The 23,824-nt window shown below is 40.5% G+C and overlaps 1 protein-coding gene across 3 annotated transcripts in view; it reads left to right on the plus strand.

The window, feature by feature from the left end:
• Nucleotides 1–23,824, plus strand: part of EML1 (EMAP like 1) — a 186,478-nt gene that overhangs the window by 42,546 nt on the left and 120,108 nt on the right. Inside the window, exon 1 of one of the 3 annotated variants that reach the window (XM_089522517.1) lies at nt 2,017–2,196. The exons of 1 other annotated variant lie outside the window; for it this stretch is intronic. In XM_089522517.1, coding sequence (XP_089378643.1) covers nt 2,061–2,196 — 136 coding nt within the window. In that variant the 5' untranslated portion in view covers nt 2,017–2,060. Of the gene's footprint in view, nt 1–2,016; nt 2,197–23,824 lie in introns of those variants that run through there. One more of the 3 variants, XM_089522518.1, reaches the window with a different exon arrangement.

Raw genomic sequence — 23,824 nt, forward strand, 5'->3', positions numbered from 1 at the left:
TGGCATTGGATCTGTCTGCCTAAGCTAGTGTACTCACATGAATAAACCAGAAAATAATAATAATAATTATTATTATTATTATTATTATTATTATTATTATTATTTATAACCCGCCTCTCCCTGTGTTGGATCAAGGTGGGTAACAGCATATAAAAAGAGAAAACAATAAAATTAAAATAAAAGCCTGCTTTCAGTTTTTGGAGGTCTGAGTGGAGTTTGGGCTGTTTCATTACAAAGCTACTGATTCTGGAGGCTTCCAGAAGGAAAAAGAAAAAGAAAAGAGCTCCAAGCATTGTTTTGCTATGAAAGTTCAGCAGAAGGTATTGAGTGTGAGGCCAAGGTGCAGTAAAATTGTCCCATTTTGGCAGAGACAGTCCTGGTTAATCTTCTTTTGTTCCACTTTTTCAGCTGTTTTTAAAATATTCCAGCTCATTTCTTCTCATTCTGTTTTCCCTCTTTGTCCACAGCTTGCCTCAGTTGCTGCAAACTGAGTTCAAAGTGCAAAAGTAGTTTGCACTTGGTTAACTCAGCGGTGAGGAGAGGAGGGAATAGAATCTTGACCTTCCCAGCAGGCTCAGGCAAAAGCAAACTTTTGCAGCCTCATTTTCTTACCTGTTATTCCTCATTACTAACTTTTGTCATCTTGACCATACTTCAATGAGCCATGTGTGTCCAATTTTCTTCTGTCAAATGTTGGAGCATATGTAACTGCAAAAACAGACTTGGGGTCACATGAGTTCCCTAGGGCCACACTGGACTCCTTCCTGGCCCAAGACTCTTCCCTGAAGAAGAAAAGGAAATGCCTCTCTCCTTTACTTTAATCATAGTGTATTGAGTGCCCAAAGCCAGTCAAGTCAAGGGTTTTATTTCTGCTACTATTATTGTACTTTTGGAATTTTCTCACTATTTTGTCATAGGAGAGTGAAAGTCCTAAAACTACAATAATAGCAAAAATACCATTTTCATTGTTTTTGTCATTGCTGTCACCAATAGATAGCAAATATTTTCTTATCTTTTTGTAATATCCATAATCTGGAAACTGAGATACACCTCCTACTTCTTAATGAAAGTGAAAAAATAGGATAACTTTTAAGCTCTTCTGGATTTTAAGACACCCCTTCTAGTCTCTTCTTAACCAGTTGATATTGGATAGAAAAAACTTGCCTTGCTGTATTATTTTCATACATCAGTTCTCTAAAAATATATGCAGCATGAAAAATGCTATGACTAAAAATTAAGGCCAAGCACTTTTTTCACTTTTTAAAACATACTTTAGCTAAGTATGTGTGACAAATAACAGAGCCAGAGTACACAAAAGTGAGCTGGGGTTCATTCTTAAGAATGTTCAGATGTTGACTCTAAGTGCTTCAGGACAACTGAAAGCCTGTCTACATTTGGGAGTGTATGGAGTATTTCTGTCCTTCCTTCCTGGCTTTCAAAAACAGTGAAGGACAGACTGGTAGTTCACATGTCAGTGGGGCTGTGAAACCACTCCAGATCAAAGGACCTCTCCAAAGTGGTCAGGTCATCCCATTGGGGGATAGAGTTCAGCTTTAGCACCTTGAACAACTCTTTTAAAGTTATCTAAAACCTGCCGCACTGATGTGGAAGTGGAAGACACCAGCCACTACTGCTGAAAGAACATGGTGTAATGTGGAAGAGCATTTTGCAGTCTTCTTTAAATGAGAGAATTACAATTGTTATTGCTTCACCCTCTCCATGTTGGCTAGGAAGCCACTCTAAACCAGATATATTCTTGGTTGTGCTGAAAAAGTAAAAACATGCATTTTTCCAGTTAGTGCCATGTCACTTTAAAACATATAACATAAGTAAGACAGCCAATAAAATGTCCTTCCCAACCTTCAGACTGGTTTATTGCAGGGCCTGGTGTGAGTATGAATACTCTCCCTTTCCCGTTGACCTTGGCATCCTAAGCTGCTTCTTACGACATCACCTTAATACTTTGGCTTAAAGGAGGCTCAGTTCATTTAGAGCCTGTGCGTTTTCTGCTTGCTATCACTATAGCCTTTACATAAATATAACGAAGGAAAGGGAACCAGATGTCTCTCATGCAAACTTCTGTGAATCCTGGGCATCCCCCACCTTCAGCCTCTGAAGTGTTGGGAACGAATATGAAATCCATTCCTGAAGAACCAGTCCAGACGGATCATGTTGGACCTTCTGAAGTCTGTGCAGGTCTCTCCTTTCTTTCTGTCTCTTAATTTTGCTGAATTCCATTTCTTCATGGGCAGAGCTTTGAAAAATACTTATTTGGGGCTACAACTCCTGGCCAACTGGGAATTGTCATCCAAAGTAATATTTTCCTTTGTTGGGGAGGGGGTGGCAGATTCTAGAAGCTAGGAGTCATAGTCCAAAAAACTAACTTCCTTAAACTCTGTTCATGGGTAGATTGAAAAGTCTGAATTCTTCTGTTCATGCTCTGTTGGATGTTTGTTAAGGCTGCTTGGATCATGACCTCATGGGATATTTGTTAAGGCTGCTTGGACCTGACCTCATGGGATGAAGATGTTATACTGGAAGTTCATTATCTGTTTGTTTCTTGCTTGTGAATGCAGACTGGATCAGCGAGAGAGAGGGCTAATTCCAAATAAATAATTATGCATTCCAGGAGTGCATTTTGGAAGTTCAGTTTCCCCCACCCATGAAAAGCCAGATGAACATGTCTTGTCAGAAAGGATTATCTATGCAACTTGCTCAAGGGAGCTGCATAAAGTTGAATAGTTTAGGAATCCGGAATCAGCTCATAGGTTCTTCCTTGATACAGATGAGCAGATGAAAACATTTTTTGTAATGTATTCATATCCATGCATCCAAGGGAATTGCTTTAAAATCCACCCCCTTACTGCAAAACATCACATCAGGAAAACTGGCTGTGGAAGGGAGGAAGAGAAAGACAGAAAGGGAGCTGAGTATTTAGTACCATTACTTAATCTTCCCCATTATGTTGAGGCCATAAAGCTATAGCTCTTAACTATTATTATTTCACAAGAAGAAGGAGCTCTTTTTAAAGCTTGAACTGAAGACAAGAAACAGCTTTTCTGTTCCTTCAAGATAATTAGAAAAGCATGGACAGGTGGCTGTAGGAAAAAAGGGTTTTAATTCCAAGCCAAGCTGTAATGCCATTAATGGATTAATTCTGCATAATAAGCAGGGTTTGCTTCAGCCACTTGCAAGGTTGCAAACAGATGTACCTCCGACCAAAACAAGGCTTTGGATGGAGTCACTTATTATTATTTTTAAAGTATATCTTATTTTTGTTTTGAGTATTAATGTGCAGAGAAATAAAGTATGTTTGTGTGTATTTTTTGCAGCTGCAATTTAAAAGAACCTAATCTAGAGTCTTGGTCTTGTTGAACTGCCATAAAGGCTAGGTTTCATGCTGTGACTAATCTGTGCAAATTAAATACCTTCATTGTCTTTCCCTTTAAATTCCTGTGTTGAAAGGTAAAGGGTGACTACTCATTCTATATACAGAAACAGAAAGCAGATTTAAGATGGTGTGTGGATACATTGGCAGTTAGCTTCATATATACATGCCTTGACCTTATCCCCTCCCCCATACTATGGAAAAAGTGAGTAACTATCTAGTGTTCCTGATTTAGACTAAGTAATATCCCATCTCCATAGGGTTAAGAACAAGGTGAAATGTTCTTCCCTCAGTCATCCCCCCAATAACCTTGTGAGGTAGATTCATATTCCTTGAGCTGCCTTCAATCCCATTCTTAACAGAAAGGCATGCTACAAATAAAATAATTAGCCATGCTACAAATATAATTATTCCTTTAGTTCTCTAGGAAGAGAACAGCTACCCAGGGATGTCACCAGGGTGTGTGCGTGTGTGTGCAGACCGCACCAGGTGACACCTTAAAGGGGGGGGGGGGTAACACCACGGATCCCCAAACATCTTCCCTTTGGAAGAAATGGGAAATGGTGTTCACCTGCATCCCTTTAAAATGCTGAAGAGATGGGGTGAAGCTCAGCAGGAGGAAAAAGAAGAGGCCTCAGGTTTATTTTTTGTTAATTTTGTTTTTTAAATAAATTTAAAATTATTCAAATATATATATATACCTAATGTTCATTTTAACCACATGAAGTGATGTACATGTAAATGCATTTAGGCTGTGCATATAATATTGTATTTTAAAGTTGTAATTTTAGTTTTGCTAGTTGCTTATGTCACAATTATTACCATTACATTCAGTGATATATGGGAATTATATGAGTAGCATTAGTACAAAAAGCTTAATAAGGATTCTGTATGGTGTGGTATGAGAGGAGGTCAATGGGGTGTGTGTGTGACATCATGATTTACTTTACTGAATGATGCCGACCCTAGTGATGCCATTGCAACTACCAAAAGGTAGCTAACGTGCTCATACATTCAAGCCTCAGCTAGAGTTTTGATCCTAGTTTCCCACCTTGGCTGCCATCTCTTGTTTGTTTGTACAGTATTTATATCCCACCCTATAACCAAAGTAGCTCCCAGAGCAGGTCTTAGGCCATAGTTGTTTTCAGTAGATCAGAGGGCCACTTTTTCCCATCTATTTCCTGCTAGATTTTTGCAGTTTGGAAAAGTTACTTCTTTGCAACTAAAAACTCCCAGAATTTCTCCCACCACCATGGCTGTGCTGTCTGGAGAATCCTGGTAATCTTCAGTCCAAGAATATAACTTTTTCAGGTTCTATATATATATTTGCATGTAACTTCTGAGGACTTTATCACATGGGAGGCAAGCGTCCTTTTCCTGCCATTAAATCATCATTAAATTGTGTTAATTATGTGATTGGGGGGAAGATTATAACACCCCCGTGCACGCTTATCCTGTTCTTGTCCCGTCTGTAAACAGTAATGGACCTGTCATTTGGTATTAATGTTAATACCAAATGATGGGTCCATTACTGTTTACAGACAGGACAAGAACAGGATAAGCGTGCACGGGGGTGATAATCTTCCCCCCAATCATGCAATTAACACAATTTAATGACAATTTATTGATGGGAGGAAGACGCTTGCCTCTTCCATGTGATAATCTTTTTAAATGCTATAAGAACCAAAGATATGACAGGCTGATCTGGTGCCCAGCTATATATAAAGTGAAGTGGTTGACTGAGGTCTGACTTAAAGAGCATGACATCATGTGTGTTGAATGTTTCCTGTGTTGTCTGCTCCTTTTTCTTTGCCATTTCTATCTTGAGATTGAAATAAATACCTTTTGAACTACCGGTATTAAGCTTATCTCAGAGGCCCTGGGGAATGCGACTGGAGCAGATCAGAAGGGAGCGGGAGGGGAAGGGAATGGGGAAGGGACACATATTACCGCATGGGGGAACACTGCCAATGCCGCTAGAAGTTCCCGATCTGTTCCCCATCCATCTCACAGGAGCTGATTTTCAAAAACTAGTTCTTGAAAATCAGCTGCTATGGGACGGATGGGGAACGGATCTGGGACGTCCAGTGGCATTGGCGGTGTTCCCCCGTGCGGTAATATGCATTTTTTCCCCATTCCCTTCCCTTCCCGCTCCCTTTTGTTCTGCTCTGATCGTGTTCCCCAGGACCTGTGCAATATGGTTATAAATCTTACAAAATCTCTCCAGTGGCTGTGCTAGCTGGTGGTGGTGGGATTCTGGAAACTGGGTAATGAAGGAGGCTTTCTTTCCCTTGTAACTCTGGGAGAAATTAGAAGACCAGGTCTATTGAATCAAAGATCCAACTTTATTTAGGGGGGGAAAGGTATTTCTGTCTGACAGACTAGACTAGAATCTAGAATCGAATAAGAGCCTTGAGCACAAACACTGTAATATAGGTGCAGTACAGAACGCCCAAAAAGGGCGGCCTGCCAGTGCCTATTTTTCCACTGGAGGGAAGCTTCATCCACCAAACGGCACATACGGCCATAGTTTGTCAAAGTTGCCAAGTCACTACTGCAAAGCACATGTGCTCGGAAAATTTCATCAAATTAACAAATTCAATAGAACTCAAAACGTCTAGGCATCAGTCACTGAGCCTCTTGTAAAATAACCATTCTTTACTACATAACCACTCACCAACTTCTTAGTTTCTGTTGTTGTTGTTGTTGTCCACCCTCAAGTTGATCTTGACTCATGGTGACCTTGTAAATGAGACATCTCCAAGACTCCCTATGTCCCGCTGCTCTGCTCAGGTCCTGCAAATTCATACCCACGACCTCCTTAATAGAGTCCATCCATCTAGCATGTGGCCTTCTTCTCTTTCTGCTTCCCTCTACCTTTCCTAGCATTATTGTTTTTCCAGTCAATCATGCCTTCCCATGATGTGGCCAAAGTATGACAGCCTTAATCTGATCATCTTGGCTTCCAGAGATATTTCTGGTTTGATCTGCTCTAGGACCCATTTGTTTGATTTCTTGGCTGAGCATGGTAACCTCAGCACTCTTCTCCAGCACCACATCTCAAATGAATTAATTCTCTTCCTATCCGTTCTCTTAACTGTCCAGCTCTCACATCCTTAAATGGTAATAGGGAATACAATGGCTTGTATGACTCTAACTTTCATGCTTAGTTGTATGTCTTTACATTTTAGGATATTTTCTAGTTCTCTCATACCTGCCCTCCCCATTTTTAGTCTTCTTATGATTTCTTGACTGCAGTCCCCACTCTGATCAATATTTGATCCCAGGTATTAAAAATCTTTTACTATTTCTGTTTCCTCATTGTATAGGTTGAATCCATGTAAATTTTCTGTGGTCATTATTTTTGTTTTCTTTATGTTCAACAATAAGCCTGCCTTTGCACTTGTCTCCTTGATCTTCCTTAGTTGTTGTTCCAAGTCTGTGATGTTTTCAGCTAGTAGTATGGTGTTGTCTGCATATCTTAGATTGTTGATATTCCTTCCTCCTATTTTCACTCCTCCTTCTTCTGTGTCCAATCCTGCTTTTTGTATCATATGTTCTGCATACAAATTGAACAGATGCAGTGAGAGGATGCAGCCTTGTCTGACCCCTTTGCCAATTGGAAACATTCTGTTTCCATGTTCTGTCCAGACAGTGGCTTCCTGTACTGAGTAAAGATTCCTCATCAGGACTATCAGATGTGTTGGCACTCCCAAAATACAGTCAGCCCTCCATATCCATGGATTCTGCATCCATGGATTCAACTGTCAATGGCTTACACACACACACACACACACACACACACACAATCCTTGATTTTGCCACTGTATATAAGGGACACCATTTTATTACCCCACTATATATATGATGGGAATTGAGCATCCACAGATTTAGGTATCTTCAGGGGTTTCTGTAACCAAAACCCAGAAGAGACCAAGGGCCCAATATGTTATGTAACTGTCACAGTGTTGGCTTGTTCTTCTGGAAGAATCTCCCTGGCATCAGGATACACAAATAACAAAGATGCAAGCATTTTTGTATTAGAACACGTGAAGCTGTTTTTAGGTTTCCCTTCATATTCCCCACTTTTTCAGTTCACAGAACTGAAACGTAGCTCACCTCTATCTTAGTTAATTTATTCTAGTCATCACCTAAAGATTCAGGCCTTAAGATTTTTCGGTTAACTATTCAGCAGGTGTTTTCACACATAGTTTTCCACATCCAAAGCGTACATTAATATTCTCATACAGTGTCACTACGAGGCAGACCAGGACACTTGCCTGGCAGTGGGTTGGATTGTATGGCCCTTGTGGTCTCTTCCAATTCTATGATTCTAAGAGCTCTGTGCAGAGTGCATATCTTTTCAGTTCCAAAAATAAGTTTCATTTATTCAATTTTTATTTCTCCCTCCCAACATTCAATCCAAAGCAACTCACAATTAGAGTTAAAACAAAACAAAAAAATTAAAATAAACAATCAGGTTAACAACATGGGTGTCATCAACTTCAGTTAATGGCTAGCTCTTTAACTTCTTACTGTTGTATTTTTATTAACAGGAATGAGGAAAGCTTCTTGTGGAAATTTGTACTCCACATACCCAAAATAATTTGAAGATCTTTGGAGTACTATGCTTCCTGTCTTGGAGGGGTGTGTGCCATCTGCTTCTCTGCCCAAGGGGGTCTTGTGGAATTTTCTTGCATTCTATGTCAAAATAACTTCTTTTTTCTTTTAATACTATGCATCATGGCATTGCCATTTGCTGCTCTGTGTCAGGTGGAAAAATCTCTTAGGCCAGCCCAGGCCTTTAGAAGTGTCACTGAACATGCATAATATGAAAGCGGATGTGGTGTGCGAGAGACTACTGGGGGGTTGTTCCCACTTAAGATTTGAAACGATTTAAAATACAACGTTTTTAATAAAATCGATTCAAAATAACACTGTTCTTATCCCGCTATCTGAATCGCTTTGTTCATCGTTCCCATCTGGTTATTTAAATCGAAGTTTTTACCTGCAAGCGTTCCTACTTGGCATGAAATCGGTGTTTAAATAAAGCGATTCTTCTCCTCCATACCTTATTTGGAGCTGTCAATCAATAGTACGTCAGAATGACGTAATGTTAATCCGGAATATTTGGAAGCGATTTATCTTTTGGCATCGTTTCCATTTCATTGACAGCCAGGGAGAATCCCTTCAGAGAGCACAGAGATCAATGGGAGAGGCTTCTGGCAAAAAGCGAAGCTCTTTCCAGAGGAACTATGGGATAGGTTTTGGAGGGCAGCATCCTGTCTCCCAAGACAGCCAGGGAGAATCCCTTCAGAGAGCACAGAGATCAATGGGAGAGGCTTCTGGCAAAGCGAAGCTCTTTCCAGAGGAACTATGGGATAGGTTTTGGAGGGCAGCATCCTGTCTCCCAAGACAGCCAGGGAGAATCCCTTCAGAGAGCACAGAGATCAATGAAGGAGGCTGCTGGAAAAGCAGGGAGGGAGCACTCTTCCCAAAGATTCTCTTTCCAGGGTTGGAGGAGAAGGCAGATTCCATTTGAGAAATGGAGGGAGAAAGGCTCTATCCCCCCCCCCCCCCCCAATTGATCAGAGCCCTTCCTTGCCTGGGCGAGATCAGATGCCTCCTCGCGAGGAGCTTTCCCTTCCCTGCCTGGGTGAGATCAGATGCCTCCTCGCGAGGAGGCTTCCCTTCCCTGCCTGGGCGAGATCAGATGCCTCCTCGCGAGGAGCCTTCCCTTCCCTGCCTGGGCGAGATCAGTGCCCAAGCGGGCAGGGAATGCCTCTTTGAGAGGAGCCTTCCCTTCCTGCCTCTCCTCCGTTAGAAATGGGCTCTCCCCACACAGAGGGGAGGTTGCAGTCCACCGGGGGAAGCCTTGTACTCCTTTGGCAGATGCAGGCGCTTGAGCAGCCGGGACTTCAGGCGCTTAAAGCGCTGAAGAGATTAAGCGCCTGTAAACCATTAAAATAAAAAATAAAAATAATCCTTATCTCTTATTGAAAGACCACAGTGGACAAAGGGGTGAGGGAAGCAAAAATGGCGACGGCCAGACGGATGGGGACAGAAAGGGCAACTCCCCCAAGGACAGCCCCATCGCACTCCACTCCTCCCATTCATCTAACGCAATTTCAAAGGCTGTCGTTCCTATTTAAATGCTCCGGTTCCTAAATCGAATCAATGGAAAAACGTAGGTCAGACCCTAGTGTTTTTTTAACACGCGTTAAATGAGGAAAACTCGAATCAAAATTTTATTCCGCTCTAAAATTCAATTTGTAGTGGAGACGATTGCGGGTTGCTCTAGAACCGTTCTAGGTTTAAATCGGATCCTAATAGGAACGCCACTCCTTGGATTCGATTCAGAACGCGGGGTTTCACCTAGTGAGAACAACCCCTGGGACAGCACTTCGGTTTGTACCTCTCCTTTCCCTGCTCTGAGTTCACACGTGTGCCTTATTGCCTAAATGTGGAATTATCCCAGAAGTTGGACCACCCACCATCCAGTAGAGCCACTTACTGGCAAAGAATTCCTTAAAATCCCTGTGTAAAAGTGTCCTGCATTCTGTTGACTCAAGTCTATAAACTAGCTGAGATTTCTTGAAACTCATTGGTCAGAGGATACAGGCCAAGTCTAGAGAGCATAACAATAGCTCTAATAAAAAACGAATGAAGTATTTTGATGCATTTATAGCCCTTGGCTGTATTCATCATGGGTATAAATCAGTTTGTACTCTTGGAACTATGAGAGGTGAATTATATCATAAATTCTACATTCTTGCACTTTTTCTTTTCTTTTCCCTCTTTCTTTCTTTCTTTCTTTCTTTCTTCCTTCCTTCCTAAATTCCTCTCCTGTGTGGCCTTTTGTGGTAAGTGTATGTCTCTGGGTATCTCTTTGCAACTGGCTGGTAAACCAGCAGTGGTTAGGAAAAACAAAACAAAATGCAACATTCAGTACAAAAAATATCTCCTGTAAATCAGTCTAAAGGTCAGCAACCACTTACTTCACATCAAACATAATAATTGAAAAACACTGTGAAGAGTGTGGTTGGATTTTCCATGCACTCATGGGAGAACTGACTACAATCCATCAACAGTGTCTCCATTTATGTCAACTCAACAGTAAGCCCCATTGAATTCAAGAGGGATTATTCCCAGGACAACAGCTTCCATGTCAGTCCAGACTTTAACAGAGCTTCCAAGTTGCTGAACCCTATGCCCAAAATGGTTCCAATATCTTGGATACAGCCTTTAAAAGTTTGGACTAAAACTCAAAGCAGATTCTACACCCCCTTGACTTGGAATCCATCAGCTGCCAATGGACTAAAAATCACTTGCTATAGCAATGAAATAATTCCACTCTTCCTCATTGCCTTACCTTCAAAAATGTAACTTTGCCCTTCAAAAATGTAACCCTAAAAATGTAACTTACCAAAGAGGGGAACTAGTTATATTGACTGTGTTACTTGCAATTCGTTATTTCTCAGCTTTGATCCTCTGTAAAATTTATTTGGATTCTTGCCTCACTTTCAAATTTTTACTTGGTTTCCATGATATGCATACAGTAAAAATAAATTAAGGGGTGGATCTAAGGTCCGCCTGTTTTGATTGCAAGAGAAATTATCTGATTATGTGCTGTATAGCTCAGGTCCAAGTTGTCTGAAGGTGCATATTTTTCCACTGGAAGGAAGGAAGGAAGGAAGGAAGGAAGGAAGGAAGGAAGGAAGGAAAATCAACTCATTTCAGAGCATAGAATCATATACTAGAAGAGATCTCAAGGGCTATCAAGTCCAACCCCCTGCCATGCAAGAATACACAATCAAAGCACCCCTAACAGGCGGCTTCTGTTTAAAAACCTCCAAAGAAGGAGACTCCACCACCCTTTGACAGCATATTCCACTGTGAAACAGCTGTTACTGTCAGGAAGTTTTTCCTAATGTTGCTGGGGAATGTGGTGCTGGAGAAGAGTTCCGCAGACATTGTGGACAGCTAAAAAGACAACTAGGTAAAAGAGCTAATAGTACCTGAATTTTCCACAAGTTTGTCAGAGTTGGCTTAAGGACAGTTAGCAACAACAACAACAACAACAATAATTATCTCATAAGAGCTTGTTTGTGTTTTGAGATCTTAAGGGGAGGCCCTTCTCCATGTCCCATCACCCTCACAGATGCCTATGGTAGGAATGTGGGACAGGGCCTTCTCAGCAGCAGCTCCAGCCTCTGGAACTCCCTTCTGAGAGAGGTTATGCTGGCAACTTCCCTACTACATTTCTGCAGACAGTTTAACACTTTTTAAGTGGAAGGGAAGGTTAAGAGGTGATATGATAGCCATGTTTAAATATTTGAAGGGGTGTCATACTGAAGATGGAGCAAGCTTGCTTTCTGCCATGACACAGAATAATGGATTCAAACCAAAGGAAAAGAGATTCCACCTAAATATTAGTAAGATCTTCCTGACAGTAAATAAGAGCTTTTTGACAGTGGAACATGCTGCCTTGGAGTGTAGTGCAGTCTCCACCTTTGGAGGTTTTTAAACATAGGCTGGATGGCCATCTGTCAGGAGTGCTTTGATGCTGTATTCCTGTGTGACATGGGGGTTGGACTGTGTCCCTTGTGGTCCCTTCCAACTCTATGATTCTGTAATCATACTAAAAAACAAAACTCCTCTGCTAACAGAAAGCCCCTTCACCCAAATCCCAGGGATCCCACTGCACTGCTGCTCATCCCATTCAGCAGGGTCTTCCCCTCCATTGTCTTCAGGGGACAGGGTTGAAGGACTGCCATGGGGTGGAGGGGAAGCAGAGAAGTCCCCTCCCACCAGCCCAGCTGCACATGCCAAAATCTAGATTGAGCACATGTTCAGTAATTACTGCTTTGCATTTCTTAGCAAATGAGGGCGCAAAAATTGGAAATGATTGAATAACGAAGTGGCCAGCATTAGCCTGTAATGGGATTTTCTAGAAAATCATGATTCCCAATGGGTTTTCTTTAGTCTTTTTCTCTTTCTCTCTATTCCCATCTCCTAAAACATATGGCCTGGGCAAATTTTTAATAACAGTCACAGTTGTAAGCAGATCCTTAGCAGACTGCTCAAATATTACCATTTGTCTGGGTGTGCATGCATTAAAGTGTACCTAGTCTACTTTCCTCAGAGTGCTATCATGAGCTAACATTTTCACCACCCATGGTTCTAAATGCTTGCTTTCAACACTGCTGTCTCTGGACTTTCTTGCCAAGTATAGCTTATTATGAATATGCATAACTCTCTTTCCTCATGCATTATTCAGGAGACATTCAAATATTTTAAGAAGTAGGGCAGTCCGCTACAAATGTTGAAATACAGAGAAAGGGCAGCAAGTGTGGAAAACCAGCTTTTCCAAAGGTTTACTTTATCTAAATCTCTCACTTCCCCTTTGGTACAGTAAATGACCATGTCAAAAGCATTGGCTATTTTCCCTTCTTCTTTTACAAACAAAATGTGTGCAATTCAGGCATCATTTTTGCACATAGGCACTGTACTCAGACACAGTGGATTGTCTCTTTGAGTATCAGTTGCTATGTTGTTTCTACAACAAGCGATAATTGCAAAGGATGAGATAAGCTATCTGAGCAAACACTCCGGCTGGTTAGTAGAGTCCTGTGAGCACAAATTCTCTTGTTAACTGGTACCTTTGTGCCCTAAGTATTGTGATCTAGGTGTGGCCATTTTTGTCACAGTAAAGCACAGTGGCTCAAAAGTCATGAGCTAGCCCATTATGCACCAGAATAATGCACTTTATTCCCAAAGAATATAGTAATTTAGATTAATGAAAATGAGTGCTCTTCTGACAATTACATTCTCCTGCTAATTGCCTGGAATCGAGACACACACACACACACACACACACACACACACACACACACACACAGAGAGAGAGAGAGAAAGAGAAAGAGAGAGAGAGAGAGAGATGACAGGCTATTTTGCATTTTGCAGTGTGAGATTATCCTCATACTAAAATAGTTTGGGGGCATTCGTAGAAATATGATTCATTGCAGGGTGTAATTAAAGTGAAGCATCACTGCTAAATGAGTACAAGCCTCCCTTTCCAGATTAAGGTTCTAGTAAATATCAGCATTCAGAGGAAAAGAGGAGAAGCCTGAACTGAAAAGTTTTTTTTTTTTCAGACTACAGCACCAGAATTCCCTGGCCCTAAGCATTTCTTCTATTTCACACCCACTTTTCTGAATGTTCTACACAGTGGCATGGTTTCATCAGTACAGGATTTTGCTTTAGATAGAAGGGGGGTTGACCAGTCATTGGATCCTGTCCACTATTTCATAGAATCATAGAGCCTTATCACACAAAATGAATCCCGCTCAGAAACAAGATTTTAAAAGTAGAAAAAAAACCACAAATGCGAGATGTTTTTCATAAGTTTTTGCACCAAACAGCGATAACACAAAAATAAAGTGAATCAAAAGTCAACAAAAATGACACCTTTTTACTTTTGGGAAGTTCCTGAAAGTAAAAAGGTGTCGTTTTTGTCCACTTTGCATTCACTTTATTTTTGCATTATTGCTGTTTGGAAGAAACATTGGGCCATTCCGCACGGGCATAAAGTACGTCCCCAGGATGTACTAGGGTTAGGAAAGGGCGTGTTTTACGCACTCCCCTAACCCTAGTACGTCCTGGAGACGTACAAAATGGCGGCACCCTAGCGTCCGCACGTCGCACGGCGCTAATGACGTTGCGAGTGCACCATTAGCACCTTGCAGCATCATTAGCGCACCACAACAAGAAGTGCCATTTTGGGGCTTTTTTTGCGGCGCGGAGGAGCCTCGCAGTTTGGCCGTTTTGGGCAGTCTGTAATGCGCCATTGTCTAAAAACATCCTGCATGTGCAGTTTTTTTTCTATTTTTAATCCTGTTTCTTAATGGGATTTGTCTAGTGTGATAAGGTCCATAGTGATGGAAGAGACCTCAATGGCCATCAAGTCCCTGCCATGCATGAATACACAATCAGCTTTTTTTAAAAAACAGATTAAAAAAAAACTGGGCATTCTATGTTTGCAGGCAGGACATAGGAAAATGATCTTGTGAGCCGCCTTGGGTCCCTTTTTTGGGAGAAAGGTGGCATAAAAATGAAACAAACAAATAGGAGTGCCTCCAAACTCAGGATGGATGGCTTGAAGTATAATCTAAAGAAGTCTCCTGTTCCCGTAAGACAGAATCAAACACAGAAAATGAACTAAGTGAACATATGACCATATAAAAAGTCCCCCTTTAAGTTCAGAGTCTAAAATTGCTTAATTTCACTGTACAAAGAGATCTTTTATCACTTTTGAGATGAAGTGAAGGAGAAAAGTTGGTAGCATGATCTTTTGTAGATGTGAGCCTACGTCCTCAGATGCATGTGGTGGAGTGAAAAGTCCATGGACAAACCTATAAGATCTCTTTGCTTATTGATTTTCCAGACAAACATGGCTATGTCTTTGAATTTTAATTGCACTCATGTGCTTCACAATCTTATGGTCCTGTTCTGACACTTAAGATATTTACAGTATTGGCACATCCTCTGCAGCACTCTTTGGCTCTAGTTGAATCTTCTTATCTATTAATGGCCTCAAGAATGGTGTGAAGTCCCATTTGGGTTTGCCAGATTGATAACTGGTGAGATTCCTGTACCTTTAATGACTGTGTAAAAGTAAGTGGGGATTTCAGCAGATGTTGCTTGTCACACAACCATGGCCTCATTCTCACTACCTTTTAAACTGGATTGTAAATCAGTTTGAACTGGGTTCAAATGACCCTGGTTCCCACTTGAAGCGATTCGGAGAGGGGGGCCATGCACCAGACCCATTAACCCACGTCTTTTCTGATAAATCGATTCCATGCAAGTGTGAACCAGATGCAGATCAAAATTGATTTAAATTTGCCCTTCGGCCGGCTGGAGTGGGTCCATTTTGAATTGATTCATGCATGAATGTGAACCACAAGTGGATTATTTTAGAGGAGGGAAATGCAATTGGGGCAAATGTAGTGGGAACCACGCTCCGCTATCGAATCAATCCATCGATTCAGATTGCACACCGATTTATCTGTAAGTGGGAATGAGGCACATGTAACAAGCTACTCCTGCTGAAATTCCCTCCTCTACACAACCATTGAAGTTACAGTAGTCCTCTCCAGTTTTCACTTTCACAACCCTCATGAAGCAAAGCATATCTCAGCCTCTAATGTGCTTCAATGACAGACTGTCTTTGGAATGGATGATAACTACTTCTCCATTCTTTCAGAAGAGCAAGGTATACATAAAATGAATAGCTTGTTATGTCCTAATTTAAAAACAAGGAGGATATGTGTTCTTTTTTGGTTAAAGCTATATGGGGGAAGGTGAAGAAACATACACATTGCCTTTCAATTTACTATTAGGCACTGAATCAGAGATGGGAATCATGCAGCTCCCCAGATGTTGGACTGCAATTTGTCTCTGTCCATGCTAGCTGGGGCTCTTGGGAGCTGCAGTTAATCAACATCTGGGGAGCCATGTTATTCACATCACCCTCCTAAAGTAGATCTGCTGAATAAATGGTAACTTGATAATTCAACTTAAGTTCCATTAATTCAACAGACCTAGTCTATCTGGAACTGACAATTAGATTTAGGCCTATCAGTAAATGTAGACTGATAGGGCCACTTTGCAATGAGGCAGTGTACTGTGTGATGCTCTGTAATACATGCATACCCATTATACATTTGTGTATTGATAACAATATGCCTCCTCCATCTCCTAATCCTGATACTTAACATCTGGGATAAGATAACTGAATCACAGAATTGGAAGGAAGCATGAGGACATATACACCAACCCTCTGTTATATAGAAATCTATAGCTAAAGCATTCCTAAGATATGGCTATCCAAACAAGGAGAGTCCTTAGTTCTAATGCAGTCTATTGCATAGCTGAACAGCTCTTGTCATCAGGAAAATGTCTCTAATGTTTAGGTATAATCTCTTTTCTTGTAATTTGAATCTATTGTTTGATGTCCAAGTCAAAGTAAACAATAAACAACTTTGTTCCATTTTCTCTATAGGCGCATCAACAGTGTAGAAATAATGTAGTTTGACACCACTTTAACTGCCATGGCGCTTTCCTACAGAATACTGAGGGAAGAAACAACTATCAGCCAATCAGCAGGGCATCAATATCTGGAAAGGTTCTAGAACATATAATTAAAGAATCACTGTGGATACTTAGAAAGGCATGCTGTGGGTACGAAGAGCCAGCAGGGTTTTTTCAAAAACAAGTTCAGTAGTGGATTTTTCAAAAACAACTCATGCCAGACTAATTTTATCTCTTTTTCTTTTTTAATCGAGTTACAAGTTTAGAAGATCATGGAAGTGCTGTAGATGTAATCAGTCTTGATTTCAGAAAGGCATTTAACAGGTTCTCCCATGATATTCATATAGACAAGATAGTAAAATGTATGCTGGACAATGTTATTGTTAGGTAGATTTGTAACTGGCTGATGGACTTAACCCTAACAGTACTCACCAATGGTGGTTGTTCCTCTTAGAGATAAGTGTCTTAGGGCTTGTCTACACAATTAAAATGCTCCTCATTCAAATCGAATAGACTGATCCAGCCACAGCCGATTCAGAGGAATTCAGGGGGAAGGGACAAAAAAACTCCAAAAACTCCACTGAAATGGAGTTGATGGTTTTTAACATAGTACAGATACTAATCCATGAGGATGTGCATTATCAAACATAGAGCTATCTGTCTGCTTTGCATGGATTTGCATAGCTGCACATTTTCAGCACGGAAAGGGTGAATAGATGCAAATTTGCACAGGAAAATGTAGAGAAATTGGATGTTGATGTGAATGTGTTAAAATCCAGAGCAATTCACATAATACACTTATATGCAAACTAGCTCTTAGTGGGGTGCCACAGGACTGTGTTCTGGGCCTTGTGTTGTTCCAGATCTTTATACATGACTCGGAGGAAGGAATTTGGAAACCTAGCCCCCTGAGGAATGTCTTAGGGAGCTGGGTATGTTTAGCTTGGAGAACAGAAGACTGAAAAATAATATGATAGCCACAAGCATGTTTTCTGCTGCTTCAGAGACGAGAACACAAACCAACTGGTTCAAATTACAAGAAAAGAGATTCCATTAGCGACCACTTCTTTACTGTAAGAGCTGTTTGAGTGTGAAATAGACAGCCTTGGAGGGTGGAGGACTCACCTTCTTTGGAGATCTTTAAACAGAGGTTGGATGGATATCTTGCAGGATTGCTTAAATTGTGTATTCCTGCATGGCAGAGGCTGAATGAGATGGCCCCTGGGGCCCCTTCTGAGTCTTTGATTCTATGGTTCTAAGCAACTTGTCTCTATGGAACTCTGACAAGGAAAAGTAACCTCAACATTATCCCTCTTCTTGTTTTGACACTTAATCACTGGCTCAAAGCAAAATAGTCAATGCAAACAACTGGAATAAATTGATAGAGGGGTTGTTGTCCTTGTTATAATTGTCTTGCTTCCCATCAAAATGCCAATGGACTTGATGTTATGCATCTGCCCCCAAATCAGCATCAATTATTTACAAGTTAGTGAGGCAAAATATTTTAAAAGATTAATGAAGCTACCAGTTTGTGCTAGACTGTTGCTGAGCAACAGTCCTGATGGTGGTCATTTTGAGGCTGGAGAATAGTTTATAATCTTGTTGATGCCAAAGGGCTGGGTTGTACTTTCTGACACCAAGCCCCATGGGAGAGGAGTTCAGATAGTTCTCTCAATTACTTTCTGAAGAAAAGGCCTTACCGGGGAGAAAGGAATATAAGCATACATATGCTAGGGAAGAAACCAGGTACAGAGAACACAGCCTCACAAAAGGATAAAATCATCTCAGCACTCAGAAAGTTAGTTTTACAAAGTAGTTACCAGTACTACTTGCAGTAATAATTCCAAACTCTCACCTCCCCTGACAAAAGTTATTGACTTATAGTTGCAATATTTTTCTTTAAAAAAAAACCCTTAATTTTCCCAGTTTCTCAGAAGTAAGCATGCTGTTGTGTTGACTTCCTTAATAACACATACACACATGTGGTAGCTTGTGGATACAAAACACAGATCCACATCACCATCATCATCATCATCTCAACACCCAACACAGAGCACATGGCATTGGCACAAACCCCCAGAATAAGACAGTACTTGAACCACATGATGCTTTCCCACCATTAGTAAAAATCACATCCCTATAACTAAAAAAATAACTAAAATCACTGTTACATTGCAAGGAGGTGAAGTTATTCCTCATTAGATTACAACCTCTGTGTGTGTGTGTGTGTGTGTTTCATACCTTTACTGTTGGAGAAAGGAATTTATTGTAAGTAATTTAGGAGCATAAGAAACTACTGTACATCTAGGCCAGGAGTTGCAGTCATGTGCCCACCCAGATGTTATTGCAAGCTTTGGCAGCCCTAGTCAGCATAGCCAATATTTAAGAATTCTGGGAACTGTCATCCTGCAAATGGTTCCCATCTCTGATCTAGGTTTGGTCCAATATTAGCAGCTCTATCTGAAAGTGATTCTGGCCAGATTTATTTAATATTGGTTTGATCCTATTTGCCTTCCAAAATCAGAAAAGAACAGGGTGTGTTTAGAGTAGTAGGACCTTCTCCCAGTCCAAAACAGCTGCCAAATGCTTCCCATTTTAGGCCCAAGCAAGGCCTGTTTCTAACAAGGACTAGACTGTAAATTGACTTTACAGGGGGTTGTGATGAGGGTGTGGTCTCCTGGGGAGCTAATTCAGCCCACTAAGTCCTGGAAGTTACCCATCATTGCATTAAAGGAGTACCAAACAGTGCAGATGAGTGAGATATACACTCAGAGGAATGCTACACAAACATCCAGACCATACCATTCTCAGGATATTTTCATTACACTTATAGGACTTTATCACACATGGCTAGAAAAGTGGAATTTTAACAGGATAAAAATGTCTTAAGCCTGTACTTATTGCACAATCTCATGTCCATCCTGCTGCTGCCGCCTTGCATTCCATTGATTAATGTAAAGCATCTTTTCACTAACAGACAAAACCTGTCAATAGGCTTTCAATCTCACTGCTATTCATTACTGCCTTTGTATGATAGGTCCTTTTCACTGTAGTTTCACCTCTCAAGCAGTCATGTGGTGTGAGTGGATGTGATTCTGTTCCTCCCCTCCTCTCCCCCTTGCAGTGATTGTAGCCATCAACACCTTCCCCAAGTCAATTGCAGTGTGCATTCACACTGCAGTTGGCATAAGTGGGAAGTTTTCAGCTATGATGTTTCATCCTTCTGCTTTCTCCCTGAAAGTGGTGGAAAACAGATCACGCAACCATAGATTGTCAAATGTGATTGTGGGGAAAATTGTGATAAGAAATTATGCCAAACCATTCTTAAACTAGTATAACAGCCTACTATGATAAGATCCCTAATATCTTCTGTTGTGATGATAACATGCAGTTCATTGACATATACCTTTCTCTAAGGCAGCAGTCCTGAATGCATTTATTTTGATACATAAAAGTTATGTGGAGTTCTTCCAGAAAAAAGCATTGGGGAGGAGCAAAATTCCCTAATATTCGGGGAGCAAAAGATTTAATTGATGAAACAGAGGACATTAATGTGATGTGACTTAAAGCTGAAGGACTCAATGGAGTAATGAGAAATGTTTGTGGGAGGAGGAAGCAAGCTATCCTTTCCTCCCCTTTGGAGTAAACCTGAAACTCTATATAGGTTTTGCTTCTGAGAGTACAGATAGAACAGGTTTATAAAACCTCTGTCTCTTAGGGCCATTTCACACTACAAAAGTACAATGCTATGATTCCACTTTAACTGCCATAGTCCGACCTTATGGAATCTTGGGATTTGTCATTTATCGAAGGGTATTTACATTTATCAGCCAGAGAGTTCTAGTGCCTCTGTGAACTACAAGCCCTAGGATTCCACAGGATACAGCCATGGCAGTATCATAGTGCTATAATTCTGCAGTGTGAAAGGGCCCTTAGGCTAGATGCACTTTGTGGCTGTTCACCTCACTCACAAACATCTTCTGCTTTTGGCTACTATCAGTTATCAGCGCTAAGAGGCTAGGAATTTGCTCTATGGAAATGATCCCTGGTTTGCAGCCTGGGAAGCTATTGCATAGAACTGAACTCTTGTTTGCAGCCAAGGAGTTTTTGTTTGCAGCCAGAGAAGCTACACAAACTGTTGCATGGAACTGTGATCTGGTTTATACTACTGTATATACTACTATATATATTCATGTGCAAGTCTAGACGTTTTAGTCAAAAAATCAACCCGAACAACCTGGATTGGCATATCCATGGATCAATGTAAGTACAGTACTATACCTGAACGCATATATTGTGAACCATTCCCTTCTCTTAGTAGAATGGTGAAAAGTGAGAGCTTTGTACACCCTGGGAGAACCTAAAAAGAGTAGCACTAGCAACCCTCTCTGTTCTCTCTGCCATAGTGTCGCTTGTGGCCTTTTCTAATGACTGGGCAAGAAAATAGTGGTAGTGGTGGTGGCTCTTTGATTCTTCCCCTTGAAGGAGTGCCAAGAGAGTAGAGAAGGCTGGTGTTTCTTTTATGTTCTCCCAAGATGGACTAAGCTCTTGTCTTTCACCACTCTACCTCAAGACAAGAATGGTTCCTATTTTGATATGTCTGCAATTTCTTAGCCCCATTGTGTCTGGTTGCCTTCCTTCCTACATCATACAGTCACCATTTACCATATGTAGTTCCCTCATCATCCATCCAGCCTTTAGGGTGAGCACTAACAGTTTTGCCTGCCAGAATTTTGTAAGTTCTTTAGCATTGTTTTCCTTTGCATTATCCTTTGTTACAAGTCCCTCTATTTTACCTTTGAACTATCCACAGTTCGTATCAGAATCCATCATTCTGGCCTGAAAACCAATCATTGACTTATACATGTGTATTTAAGTTATATAGGATCAGACTACTTGTTTATTAGCCACTTTTGAAAGTAGATCACGTTGAGGAGTATGGCATTTAAGATCCTCCATCTTGCTTTTGTCTTTGTTTTACACAGCTCAAGCAAACTGCAAGCAAGGATCTATTCAGACTGGATTAATAGTAATATTGTTATATATTTTCTGGAAGTTTTTAAGGTACCTTGTATGTTAGCGTGTTTTGCTGCTCTTGTGGATATTGTGTGAATGGTTTTTATCTGTTCCTTTTATTCCAGTTGCTTTGAATGCCTTGGATTAAAAACAGCAACATCGGGGCTGCTGGTTGACTATTTTTTGTTTAATCCAGTGGTACACAAACCTTTTACCCTTGGCACTCTCCTTTACATGAACATGTGGACATTGCACACACATCCCACTCAAAGTAGTATATGAAATAAAATTATTTTGTTTATTTAGTGTGCATATTTTCATTTGCACATTCATGTATATCTGTATTTTAACATTTTATAAGGAAGGCTCAGGGCCACCAAGTCTTGCGGCCCCCTTGAGCAACTCTCGTCCCTCACTGATCCCACTCCAACATTTGATAATCACTAATTTAAGCAACAGCTTTTAAATAGGAAGGGCTAATTGGTTGACATTTCCTGAATACCAGTAAGTGCCGATGGTTAGGAGGTGTTTTTCCTGATGGACAATTTACCTGTTCTCAGTTTAGAAAGCTACAGTTAGCCAGAGGAGGTAATACTGGACTATGTGAAATAACATTCTAAATTAGGGTAGGTCAGCCTCATATGGAGATCTGTCATCTCAAATTTTGTGTATCTCCTTCTGTTGCCATTGAAACATACTGGTGCACAGCACATTGGCTTCAAAGTGTGTGATTTGCCCAATGGAAATGAAGACTTTGCTCTTTTTGTTCTTTCTGAGTCATAGTCCCATAATTCCTATACATCACAATATTTTCCTATCGCCATAGTGACTGCTTGGTAGAAAAGCAAAAAGCTGAGCTGTGGCAGGTTTTCAGTGAACCCAGATCACCCACTTCCAAGGCTAGAACCTGTCTCATATTATGCCTGTTTACATCAAGCTGTGATTCTCAGCCATTTTGTCTCTTATTTCTTCCATCACCTTCCTTAATGAGACTGAGTTAACATGATGCCATCCTGCTGGAACAGTTTTAACAAACTAAACAAGCATCTCCTTCAGGGGGATCCTGCTTATTTATGGTTTGGGGAAAATACTCTTTTTGGAACGCAGCTCCCCAAATCAATCATACTGGTTGGGAAATCTGGGAGGTATAATCCATAAAAGTAACTTTTCCAAGTTCTGCTCTTATCTGCTAGAAGGGAAATAGCAGCAAATGTTAATTACCTAATTGGTTTTTGTCACTCCTAATTTTTTGATTATCTGCAACAGACCAAAAAACCAAATCTTCTTTAAATTGACATATTATTTTGTACAATTATGTATTTTAAATCTTCATCCTTCTTTTGAATTGTTGATTTTTAAAAAAAACAACACTCTGGCAAAGTACTAAAGCTGAAGCTTGCAGCTAAATATACAAAAATAAGAAAATAATCTACCAAGATAGCACAAACAGTATTAATTGATGGCATGGTACAATATCACAACTTATTTTTTCTGGCTGGCTCCTTTTACTGTAAATGTGTAGCCAGGGACATGACAAATAATGTTCATTTTCTTAATGGTTTCCCGTAAATGCATAATCCATCTGCAGGCACAGGTCTGAGACAACTGCTCTGCTAGAAGAGTTTGGACGTTTCCTGGGCAGAGACAGAGAAAAATTGTAAGACAGAACCTCCATCTGAACTTAGCAAAAATTGGAGGTGCACTTGGTGATCTACTGCTTTTTATTAAAAAAAGAGTTGGCCTGCTTCCAACAGTGTCCACTTATTTAGAAATCAGGTGAATGTTACAAAGACATCAGTGTGTATCTACACTATACAGTTACAGCAGTTTGATTACACTTTTAACTGCCATGGCTCCATCCTAAAGAATCCTGGAATCTGTAGTTTACTGAGGTACTTAGACTTAGCTGCCAGAAAACTCTAATGCTGTACTTCAGGTCTCTAGCAAAGAATTCCAAGTATCTTGCCATACTACAAATCCCAGGATTCAATAGGATGATGCCAATGAAGATTACGGTAACAAATAACCAGCGTGTAGTATACCCTATGGCCAGCACCTGTGTTCTTATGTACAAGACCAGGGGTAGGCAACCTTTTTGAGCCGGGGTCCGGGTTGCTGTCCCTCAGACAACTGGGGGGCCGAAGCCAAAAAATAAATAATTAATTTTTTTTTTTAAAAAAAAAATTAAATAAATAAATAAACCGGGACAAATGTAGGACAAAAATTTCAAATGCAGGACATTTTTTTAAAAAAAATGGAGGACACGCTAAAAAAATTGCTGATTTTTTAAAAAATGTTAATATAAATGCATGTTTCGGAGGCTTC

The sequence above is a fragment of the Sceloporus occidentalis genome, unplaced genomic scaffold, assembly GCF_023333645.1.
Source record: "Sceloporus occidentalis isolate IW3139 unplaced genomic scaffold, rSceOcc1.0.p SCAF_4, whole genome shotgun sequence".
NCBI classification, from domain to species: Eukaryota; Metazoa; Chordata; class Lepidosauria; order Squamata; family Phrynosomatidae; genus Sceloporus; species Sceloporus occidentalis.